Here is a 12178-nt window from a genome sequence, read left to right as displayed (position 1 = left end):
AATGTTATTATTGTCTATGTATATTAATTACATCTTGTAGGTGCTGCTGTTTGACACAATTGTAATTAAACTTCATTAGTAATAAAAAATTATAAAATACAGCTATAAGTGCTTACATATGGAAGGCATTTTCTGCCAAATTTAAATAAATAAATTAAATGATTAAAATGAAAATTAAAACCAGATTAACGATTTCATTACAGAAAACTGTACGCAAAATATGTGACAAAATTGAGAATTAAAATTAAATTATTTCATTTTCACGGTGACAGAGCATCATCCCTGTCAAATTGAAAAATAAAATGCAATTGGTGATTTCACATTTCATTTTCACTACAGTCTCGAGGCAAGACTGCCAATATTAAAATGAAAAGCCAAACGTGAAAAAGAAACTACAAATACAGTTTTTACAAAGCTCTTTATTAATGCTCACGCAATAATAGTGACACAATTCAAATTCAAATGTAAATTTTCGTTTTCATTTTAATTCCTCTTTTATTTCACAGTTTTCATTTTCGTTTTCATTTTCAAAGACAACCTGCATGCAAATTCTATGTTAATGAGTGGGTGTGGCTTGTAACGGCGCTAGAGGCACGCCTTCTGTAAAGCGAAGTCGCCGACGTCCCTGTTGCATGAGCTGAATGTGTGAAACGAAATTATTTAAATGTGATAATATTGTAATCGAGACGACGAGATATGGCGAAATCTGTTAGTGAGCTTTTGCGGGAAGCTGCCGCAGCATTAGTGGAAACAACCAGCCTGACCAGCATACTTCAAACCCTCGGCGCACTGCAGTTCCTCGGCCTGAGGCGCGGGCATCTTCAGTTGCCAGAGAAACTGTTCAAAGTATCCGGTAGTAAGGCCATTATGATGTTAGACTACATCATAATCGATGAGATTCATTAATGTATTAGGCTGTTTTGGAAATTCAACTATTTGGGTGTACAAAAGTCTTAGTAACACAATTTCTACAACAATTATAGCCTGCATTTACAGTAGGCTAGATATATATTATAGCATTTTCCTTCAGGTCAGTCCTATATTCATAATAAAAAATCCGTTTGAATGTCCGGTGTGTGTGATATTTTGTACTTTTTAACAGTTAAGGGGTTGTCCGTGCCTAGTCATGTCAGTTGCGTCTTCTCCGTGATCACAAGTTTGAGTCATTTCAAAAGTCTTCTCTACTGACTGACTCACTCATTAAGACAGTCTTTGTCTCCATCTAATGGAGAAATAATGTAACTTCTCCTGTTGCTTTATGGTCAGGGACTATTTTTTTTTTTCCAGCGGAAGGAATTGGCTTTTAGTGATTTTACTTCATGAAAGTTGCATAGCTACATATTTTTCGGGTTTAATATTTGTATTGTGTGGTAACCGTTTTATAAAAGCAATAAGGTGCTCTAGAGTCTAGGCTAGTGCTGTATCTGAATAAGTCACGGCTGAAGGGCGTTGTTAGGCACGACGCGAATATGAAACATTGGCTGAGTTCCTCGGTTAAAGCTAGCGATCAAGACTTGACTTGACTAACAGTTTCTCTGGCAACTGAAGATGCCCGCGCCTCAGGCCGAGGAACTGCAGTGCGCCGAGGGTTTGAAGTATGCTGGTCAGGCTGGTTGTTTCCACTAATGCTGTGGTAGCTTCCCGCAAAAGCTCACTAACAGATTTCGCCATATCTCGTCGTCTCGATTACAATATAATCACATTTAAATAATTTCGTTTCACACATTCAGCTCATGCAACAGGGACGTCGGCGACTTCGCTTTACAGAAGGCGTGCCTCTAGCGCCGTTACAAGCCACACCCACTCATTAACATAGAATTTGCATGCTGGTTGTCTTTGAAAATGAAAACGAAAATGAAAACTGTGAAAGAGGAATTAAAATGAAAACGAAAATTTACATTTGAATTTGAATTGTGTCACTATTATTGCGTGAGCATTAATAAAGAGCTTTGTAAAAACTGTATTTGTAGTTTCTTTTTCACGTTTGGCTTTTCATTTTAATATTGGCAGTCTTACCTCGAGACTGTAGTGAAAATGAAATGTAAAATCACCAATTGCATTTTATTTTTCAATTTGACAGGGATGATGCTCTGTCACCGTGAAAATGAAATCATTTAATTTTAATTCTCAATTTTGTCACATATTTTGCGTACAGTTTTCTGTAATGAAATCGTTAATCTGGTTTTAATTTTAATTTTAATCATTTAATTTATTTATTTAAATTTGGCAGAAAATGCCTTCCATACTTACACAGCTGTCCATGAAAAATACTCACTTGTTGGAGTAGATGTTGGAGAATTGGTTGTAGTGACAGGGGATGCTGTAATATATGGACATATAATGAAATAAAAATACAAACATTTACGAAATAGTACTTGCAAGATAACAATGGTATATGTTCATACAATTAACTTTTGTAGTACAATCCATGCTGTTTTGTTTTATATGCTCCTAAAAAGAGTCAATTATAGCTCCAGAATTGCTCAAAGTAAAAAAATATCATACTTTATGATGTTAGTTTTAATAAAAAAAGAATTAAAAAAATTTAATAAAGGAAATTTCTCTGGCATTTCTTTCTTTTTGCTGTATCAAAAATGTACAGAACCGTACCGAAACGAACCGTGACACAGGTGTATCGTATCGAACCGAACCGTGAATTTTGTGAACCGTTACACACCTAATATATATATATAAAAATCACATCCATGTTGGACAAGACTCGACAAGGAAAACAGGCAACACTGGGGTCTAAATACACAAAGGGTAAATTGGCAAACAAGACATGCCTGTTTTTCCAACTGAAATGTCATCATTGTCTATGTATATTAATTACATCTTGTAGGTTCTGCTGTTTGACACAATTGTAATAAAACTTCATTAGTAATACAAAATAATTAAATACATCTATAACTGCTTACACAGCTGTCCATGAAAAATACTCACTTGTTGGAGTAGATGTTGGAGAATAGGTTGTAGTGACAGGGGGTGCTGTAATATATGGACATATAATGAAATAAAAATACAAACATTTACGAAATAGTACTTGCAAGATAACAATGGCATATGTTCATACAATTAACTTTTGTAGTACAATCCATGTTTTATTGTTAAAAGAAAAACTTGTATTATATTACATTTTAAACATTTGAACTGGTAGGCACTATTGTTTAATACTCAGAAAGTGACATGAAATAAGAACAATTATTATTACAATTTTCTTAATATTTGTTGACATGTTTACAAAGACCTTTTTGCATTCAATGAAATTCTGCATTTCAAAAATTATCACTCAAATATATAATATAGACATTAAACGGTACACATTTTTTTATTTTAGCTACTGATGGGTGATACTCAGGATGCGATTTGAAATATTCAGGTGCCTATTACTTCTGACAGTAGAAAAGAAGAACTTTCTAAGGACGTTTTTAGATAACTCTACATGAATATTACTCTAGCATGAGCATGTGAATAAATTACTGAAATAATTTTATTATTAACATGTTTACTCAAATATTCATGAATAAACATACTCACTTGTAGGAGCTGATGTTGAAGAATGAGTTGAAGAAGAGATTGTAGTGTCAGTGGCTGCTGGAATATTTTTATATAGAAAGAAATATAAATACAGTTTTATTGAGCAATACATATCATAGGATATATTTACAAGGATAAATATATATATATATATTTTTTTTTTTTAAAGATTTTTTAAAATACGACATTCTGTAATTCTGTATTACAATAATTACTATTAAAAGAACATGACAAACAGTAAATAATTTAGTTAAAACTGTTTGCTTTTCCAATGACTTTTACTTTGTTATTCCTGTTTCCTGTTTTCCCTGTGTCTAGTTTGTTCCCTTGCTTATGTTTTGTGTTCACCCGTGTCTTGTTAACTTTCTCTTTATCCTGTGTGCTTTTAAGGCATCTGTTTGGTTCAGTTCATTGTCCTGTATTGTCTATGCTAGAAGCCTAGCTTTAGATTTTCTCATGCGCCAAAGATAAAAATCTTCCAGTCATTCACCATCTCCTCCTCACCCAGGATGATCGCTCCTTTGGGGACCACATCAGTGAGATCCTAGACCTGGCGTATAAGACCCATTACCCTGACCACTCACTGATCACCTTTTTTTGGACTGGACTTAATGACATGTTTAAACAAATATTCCCCCTTCCCATTTTTGGTCCTTGAGAGGTTTTATGGACTTATTTATGGAATTACTGTAGTTCTTGGCTTAATATTCGTTGACATGCATAATAGGAAATTTTTGCATGAAATTAAATTCTGCATTACATTAGGCAAGTTTTTTATTTTATTTTTTTTATATAGCAAAAACTGTTAACAGAAGAAGATATGACCGCATCTGTGTCATAAACTGCGTAAATGCAGTTTTTCATAATTGTCTATCTATATTAATTACATCCCGTAGGTAGGGCTGTCACAACAATGAAATTTGGCTGACAATTAATTAGGACAAAACAATTGTGATTATGCCAATTAATTGTTTTAGAGCTTTGACGATTATGCTGATTAATTGTTTGATTTAAGGCTTTGCCATACAATTTTTGTGTTAGCATTCATTAAATAATTGTGATTAATTTAATAAATAAATTGGCAAACAAGACATATAGAAACAATCAAAGAACTAATTAACAAGAAAAACTTTAAAGGACTACAAAACATGGCGCAAAACAGGAAAAAACATAAAAGTCCACACAAGACCAGGGGAACACAAGACAGGAATCATGACAAATATAAATTATATATATATATATATATATATATATACTGTATATACACTTGGCTGATCCATGACGCGATCGCAAAGCAAAGTTGATTCTGCACTAATTTGATCTAGCTATACATACAGGGATGCTAATTAACCAGTTAACCGTTAACCAACAGTAAGAATTTTTTTTACCAATGAATGGCCTACTATCATTTGCTGCATGCTTAAAAAACACACTACAAATATTTTGTCACTTATGTAACCCTGGTTCCCTTTCAGTTCGTTAACGTTCAACGTAGTCGGACGTACTGTACTGATTGGGATCACGCTTAGGGAGCCTGTCATCTTCGAGTATTGATGCACACACCATTTGTCTCTCACTTCGGAGCCGATCGGTCTTCATGTCAATGTTTCCGAAGAGTGTTGATTCTTTCAACGAGCGAGTGTGTCGATGCTTCTTCTGGAAGGCTCTCCTGGTGCTGGTGGTTCTACAGCGCGAGTGCAACTGCTGTTTTAACATCATTCTCTTTGTGTTTGTTTGTTTGACAGCTGGTTAGAGGGCGGAGAAGTGAGTGCTTCACTGGTACAGGCTGCACCATCCCGTCAGTGTTGCCACGGTCATTCAGTTTCAGTGTTACGGCACTGGTGAGAGTCCCATTTCCAGAAATAGCAACAAGGGTGTATTTGCGGCTTTTTCAAGATGCCATGCATTTCTGGATGCGGTCGTTCCCTGTCTCAAGCTGACGGTCACAATAGATGCATCACGTGTTTGGGCATTCAGCACGCTGAAGCAGCTTTTGTGGATGGTTCATGTTCTCATTGTGGGAACAAGACTATCTCAGTGTTGAGATTGAGACTCGCCTTCATCCGTGAAGGTGGAGTCCTCATTCCCATGCCCCGCTCTAGCGCCCCTTCTGGCCGACCCCAGAAGAGAGCTACTGCTCCGTGTGGGATGGGTGATCTGAGGATCACAGTGAGGGCTTCCCCACCCGGTAACCAGTCCCCGTGGGCCCCTCACTCCTCTGTCACACCGCAGCCGGTGAAGCTCCCTACTGAACGTGCTGGTCCCTCTGTAGTGGACCAACCAGCTGTTTCGTACGAGGCTCCTCCTGAGGACAGGATTTCAATCGCTGGATCATAAGGCGAGCTAGACTCTGGAGATGACGACTCAGCTGTGCTACCTCCTTCTGGGAGAGAACAAAACCTGTGGGCTTTGCAGGTCCTCCCTGCATGCCATGGTGTTGCTGCACGTCCACCAGGCCAAAGCACTAATGGACATGAACGAGGGTAGTCCGCAAGATCATGGGTGAGCTCCGCAACGCAACCGACCTCGCCCTCCGGGGCACGAAGGTCTGACAACGTCCACTCTAGTGGTCCAGGAGCGCCATCTCTGATTTCAACCTGACCGATATGAGGACGACTGACAAGTCTCGGTTCCTGGACTCCCCCATTTCCCAGGTTGGGCTCTTCGGTAACGCGGTGGAGGACTTCGCCCAACAGTTCTCCGCCACCCAGAAGCAGACTGAGGTGATCCGGCACATCCTTCCCCGGCGGCCCGCTAATTATGAAGTCTTTACAAAGGTCATGGAGGTGGCCATTGCTTCCATGAGAGCGTGGTGTTCGTATCCTCAACTATCTTGACAATTGGCTGATACTAGCTCAGTCTCGGGAGCAGTTGGAGCTTGCTGCTCCAGCATATCAGTCAGTTGGATCTTCGGATCAACTAGGAAAAGAGCAAACTCGCCCCTGTGCAGAGGATCTCTTTTCTCGGAATGTAGCTGGACTCGGTCCACAGACGGCACGCCTCACAGAGGAACGTGTCCAGTCAGTGCTGAGCTGATTGAATACTGTCAAGCGCAGAACAGTGGTCCCACTGAAACTTTTCGGAGGCTCATGAGGCTTTGTCAAACACCGCTGGGTTTGCTTCATATGAGACCACTTCAGCACTGACTTCACGGCCGAGTCCCGAGATGGGCGTCGCAGAGCGGCACGTTCCGTGTGACAATCACCCCAGCCTGCCGCCAAACCCTCAGCCCGTGGTCAGACCCTTCGTTTCCTCACGGATCTCCCATCAACTGCATCGTGATGTACGGCAATAGAGGCAACATACACTTTGAGGGTGGAGGGAGACAGCCCTCGCTCCAACCCATCTTGCAAGAAGGAAAGCACCGTACCGATTGAACATCTAAAACAAGTGTTCAGGTATGCTGTGGATTCCACAGATGCCTCAAACACCGGCTGGGGGGCGATGTACAGCGGGCATGCAGTAGCAGGGGTCTGGACGGGCCCCCAACTGCATTGGCACATCAACTGCCTCGAGTTGTTAGCAGTACACCTTGCTCTGAGACACATCAAAATGCCGCTGCTCGGCAAGTATGTGCTGGTCCGTACGGACAACACTGCAATTGTTGCGTACATCAACCATCAAGTTATTCTACGCTCCCCTCAAATGTCACAACTCGCCCGCCATCTTCTCCTATGGAGTCAGAAGCATCGGAGGTCGCTTCGTGCCACTTATATCCCCGGCCAGCTCAATCATGCCACCAAGGACCTCTCACGTCAGCCTGTGGCCCAGGGAGAGTGGAGACTCCATCCCCAGGCGGTCCAGCTGATTTGGGACCACTTCCGGGCCACACAGATAGATCTGTTTCCCCGCACTGATGCTTCTCTCGACAGCCCCTACCTGGCCCATTCCTCTCAGGGAGGACCGCCTCTCTCAGAGACTGTGCACCGTATTTGCACCCACGTCCAGATCACTGGAAACTCCATGTCTGGTCCCTAGACGGGACGCGGAGGTTCTAGGTGATCTACCACAAGCTGTCATAGACACCATCACTTCTGCGAGAGCACCCTCTACGAGGCATGCTTACTCCCTGAAGTGGAACCTCTTCATTGAGTGGTGTTCTTCTCACCGAGAAGACCCCCGAAGATGTTCAATCGGTACTGTGCTTTCCTTCTTGCAAGATGGGTTGGAGGGAGGGCTGTCTCCCTAGAAGGTGGCAGCATGTTAATTGGGATCCCAATCTGAAAGGGAACGTCTCAGTTACGTATGTAACCCTCGTTCCCTGAAGGAGGGAACGGAGACTTAGTCCCGTTAACAATATTGCAATATCAACCACTGCTGACTCCGGCCTCCGCTCGGCTCCTCAGCCAAAAATAAATGGTGCGTGCATCCGCTTCCGTATTAATACCCACGCTGCGGGGCAGAGCGCGAAATGCGAATCTCGCACGCCAATGTGCATTGGCTCGTTTTATCAATACTCAAATATTACAGGCTCCCTAAGCGTGATCCCAAACAGTACGGTACGTCAAGACTACGTCTCAGACTACGTCTCCATTCCCTCCTTCAGGGAACGAGGGTTACATACATAACCGAGACGTTGCCTGAAGAGGGAACGAGACGTTGCGTTGAGACACTGTGGGAATGCCCCGGGTCATGAAGCACATGTAGAATCAGTCCAATGGTGTGACGAGACATCATTGGCGGGTGACGTGACAGACCAGGAAACTATAAAGCATACCCAAAAGCAGACCACGCTAGCTTCTGATAGGCTGAACCAAGTCGTTCACAGGCATGCAGAGAGTATGGCAGGGCGACGCAGCGGTTCGTTCCCTCTTCAGTGAACTAATAACCAATGCCTGTCTATGTGAAATCATTGCGCACACTAAGATACAGGCACCCTAGACCCTGGAGTGGAGCCTAGATCCAAGTTGTAAAACCTCACAAATGTGTGTGGTGAGGACCAGCCTACCGCATCACATATATGATGAAGTACTACAATTTACCAAATTGACACTAAAATAAACAAACTACTGATATAATTTTCCTATTAACATGTTTACCCAATTGTTCACAAATAAAAATACTCACTGGAAGAAGCTGATGTTTGAGTCAAAGGTGAAGAAGAGCTTGTAGGGGCAGGGGCTGCTAAAATATTTAAATGTTTGAATAGAAACATAATGCAAGTAATATTCGTTGACATGCATAAAAGGACATTTTTGCATGAAATTAAATTCTGTATTGCAAAAACTGTTAATAGAAGATGATATGACAGCATCTGTAAACTGCATAGATACAGTTTTTCAAACTGTAATGTCATAATTGTCTATCTATATTAATTACATCTCATAGGTAGGGCTGCCACGATGGCTGATGATTAATTATCTAAAAAACATTTGCGAATATGCAGATTAATTGTTTGATTTAGGGCTTATATATACTGTGTATATATACATATATATATATATATATATATATATATATATATACAGTATATATATATTAGGGTGTAACGGTTCCCAAAATTCACTGTTCGGTTCGATATGATACACTTGTGTCACGGTTCGGTGTATCACATCCATGTAGGACAAGACTTGACAAGGAAAACAGGAAACACTGGGGAATAAATACACAAGGGGTAAATTGGCAAACAAGACACGCCTGTTTTTCCAACTGAAATGTCATCATTGTCTTTGTATATTAATTACATCTCGTAGGTGCTGCTGTTTGACACAATTGTAACAAAACATCATTAGTAATAAAAAATTATAAAATACAGCTATAAGTGCTTACACAGCTGTCCATGAAAAATACTCACTTGTAGAAGTTGTTGGGGTAGATGTTGGAGAATTGGTTGTAGTGACAGGGGGTGCTGTAATATATGGACATATAATGAAATAAAAATACAAACATTTACGAAATAGTACTTGCAAGATAACAATGGCATATGTTCATACAATTAACTTTTGTAGTACAATGCATGCTGTTTTGTTTTATATGCTCCTAAAAACAGTCAATTATAGCTCCATAATTGCTCAAAGTAAAAAAATATCATACTTTATGATGTTAGTTTTAATAAAAAAAGAATTAAAGAAATTAAATAAAGGAAATTTCTCTGGCATTTCTTTCTTTTTGCTGTATCAAAAATGTACAGAACTGTACCGAAACGAACCGTGACACAAGTGTATCGTATCGAACCGAACCGTGAATTTTGTGAACCGTTACACCCCTAATATATATATATATATATAAATCACATCCATGTAGGACAAGACTCGAAAACAGGAAACACTGGGGTCTAAATACACAAAGGGTAAATTGGCAAACAAGACATGCCTGTTTTTCCAACTGAAATGTCATCATTGTCTATGTATATTAATTACATCTTGTAGGTTCTGCTGTTTGACACAATTGTAATAAAACTTCATTAGTAATAAAAAATGATAAAATACAGCTATAAGTGCTTACACAGCTGTCCATGAAAAATACTCACTTGTTGGAGTAGATGTTGGAGAATTGGTTGTAGTGACAGGGGGTGCTGTAATATCATATAATGAAATAAAAATACAAACATTTACGAAATAGTACTTGCAAGATAACAATGGCATATGTTCATACAATTAACTTTTGTAGTACAATCCATGTTTTATTGTTAAAAGAAAAACTTGTATTATATTACATTTTAAACATTTGAACTGGTAGGCACTATTGTTTAATACTCAGAAAGTGACATGAAATAAGAACAATTATTATTACAATTTTCTTAATATTTGTTGACATGTTTACAAAGACCTTTTTGCATTCAATGAAATTCTGCGTTTCAAAAATTATTATCACACAAATATAAAATATAGACATTAAACGGTACACATTTTTTTAAATTTAGCTGCTGATGGGTGATACTAAGGATGTGATTTGAAATATTGAGGTACCTATTACTTCTAACAGTAAAAAAGAAGAACTTTCTAAGGACATTTTTAGATAACTCTACATGAATATTACTCTAGAATGAGCATGTGAATAAACTACTGATATAATTTTCCTATTATCATGTTTACTCAAATGTCCATGAATTAACATTCAATCTCACTTGTAGGAGCTGATGTTTGAGAAGTAGTTGAAGAAGAGATTGTAGTGGCAGTGGCTTCTGGAATATTTGAATATAGAAAGAATTAATAGTTTCAATGTGCAATACTTATGCTTACAAGGATATTTTTATTTAATACAATAACTTTCTGTATTATAAGAATTACTATTAAAAGAACATGACAAACAGTAAATAATTTTGTCAAAACAGTTTATTTTTCCAATGACTTAGTTTGTTAGTTCCTGTTTTCCCTGGGTCTACTTTATTCCCTTGGTGACAGATTGTCTTCACCCGTGCCTTGTTTAGTTTCTCTTTATCCTGTGTGCATTTAAGCTCTCTGATTGGTTCAGTTCAATGACCTGTATTGTCTATGCTTGATGCTTAACTGTTAGAATATCTCTTGCGCCAAATTTTGTACCTTGTTGGTTTGTTTTCTTTGTTTTGTTTCATTAGAAAAGTCAAACGGCTGTTATTGGATCCACCTCTCCCTTTCATCCTTTGCCTGACTAAACCATAACAGAATACAGCGGCTAAAGAATATAAACACATCTTCCAGATATTTGCAGCTTCCTCCTCTCCCAGGATGATCGCTCCTTTGGGGACCACATCAGTGAGTCCTTCCTCCACCATTAACTCCTTTGTCTCAGCTGGTTCCGCCTGGCTCCCTGACTCCTTCATTTCCGCTGGCTCTGCCTGGCTCCTTCATCTCCACCGGTTCCACCCAGCTCCCTGGCTCCTTCGTCTTGGCTTGTTCTGCACTGCTCCCTGGCTCCACCCCCTCTACAGGCTCCATCCAGTTTACTGGCTCCGCCTCCTCTGCTGACTTCACCCCCTCTGCTGGCTCCAGCTGGGTCTGTGGATCCACACCCTTCACTGGCCGCTCATTTGCCCAGCTTGCCTCATCTTCCTGAGACACCGGCTCTGCCTCTGGCTATGTCTCATCCCACCACCCTTTTGGCTCCACCGACTACACCGTCCCTCCAGCTCCTCCTTTGTCCTTACTCCCACTGCCTCCAGCTCTGTCTTCCGAGCCCTCATCTCTGCCTCAGTCCTCTGACCCTTCGGTTCCACCTTGGACCGCCGGGCCTGTGGTGCCAATTTGGTCCTTCATCCCTCAATCTGCTCCTTGGTATCCAGCCCACCTGACTCCACTTTGGTCTTCAGTTCCCACGGCTCTGCCCTTGTCAAAACCGAGTAGAGCACCACCGTAGACCTTCAGCCATTCAGAATCATCAGCAGAAGTGTATTCACTGGTGTCGCAAGAGGCCTTCCCCATCAACTCCTCTGTGGTTCCTTCCACCACCAGCCACTCCTTGGTTTCTCTCTCCACTGGTCCCTCCATGGACTCTTTCGCCTGGGTGTCTTGGCCCTCCTGCCCACCCCAGTATGGATTATACCTCCCCCTCCCTCGGGGGTGGGGGGGAGGGGGTTAATATCACGTCTAAGCTCAGTTAGTTTGTTCTCTTGGTTACCGATTGTGTTCACCTGTGTCTTGTTTAGTTTCTCATTATCCTGTGTGTATTTTAAGTCCTGTGTTTGGTTCAGTTCATTGTCCTGTATAGTTATTGTAATAATTTT

At 40.4% G+C, this 12178-nt stretch overlaps 1 protein-coding gene across 50 annotated transcripts in view; it reads right to left on the bottom strand.

The window, feature by feature from the left end:
• The window catches only part of LOC311282608 (uncharacterized protein), a 126404-nt gene that overhangs the window by 92805 nt on the left and 21421 nt on the right, over nucleotides 1-12178 (bottom strand). For 28 of the 50 annotated variants that reach the window (XM_084396449.1, XM_084396450.1, XM_084396496.1 and 25 more), the window contains 7 exons: nucleotides 10604-10660; nucleotides 10007-10051; nucleotides 9332-9385; nucleotides 8605-8661; nucleotides 3538-3594; nucleotides 2944-2988; nucleotides 2276-2320 (listed from right to left, as the gene is read on the bottom strand). In XM_084396449.1, coding sequence (XP_084252575.1) covers nucleotides 2276-2320; nucleotides 2944-2988; nucleotides 3538-3594; nucleotides 8605-8661; nucleotides 9332-9385; nucleotides 10007-10051; nucleotides 10604-10660 — 360 coding nt within the window. The remainder of the gene's footprint in view (nucleotides 1-2275; nucleotides 2321-2943; nucleotides 2989-3537; nucleotides 3595-8604; nucleotides 8662-9331; nucleotides 9386-10006; nucleotides 10052-10603; nucleotides 10661-12178) is intronic. The other 22 variants (XM_084396454.1, XM_084396486.1, XM_084396495.1 and 19 more) reach the window with 21 other exon arrangements.

Source organism: Rutilus rutilus, assembly GCF_951802725.1.
Source record: "Rutilus rutilus genome assembly, chromosome: 23".
In the NCBI taxonomy this organism is placed as follows: Eukaryota; Metazoa; Chordata; class Actinopteri; order Cypriniformes; family Leuciscidae; genus Rutilus; species Rutilus rutilus.
The sequence above is the reverse complement of the archived record's forward strand: the minus strand, read 5'-3'. Positions and strand labels throughout refer to the sequence as shown.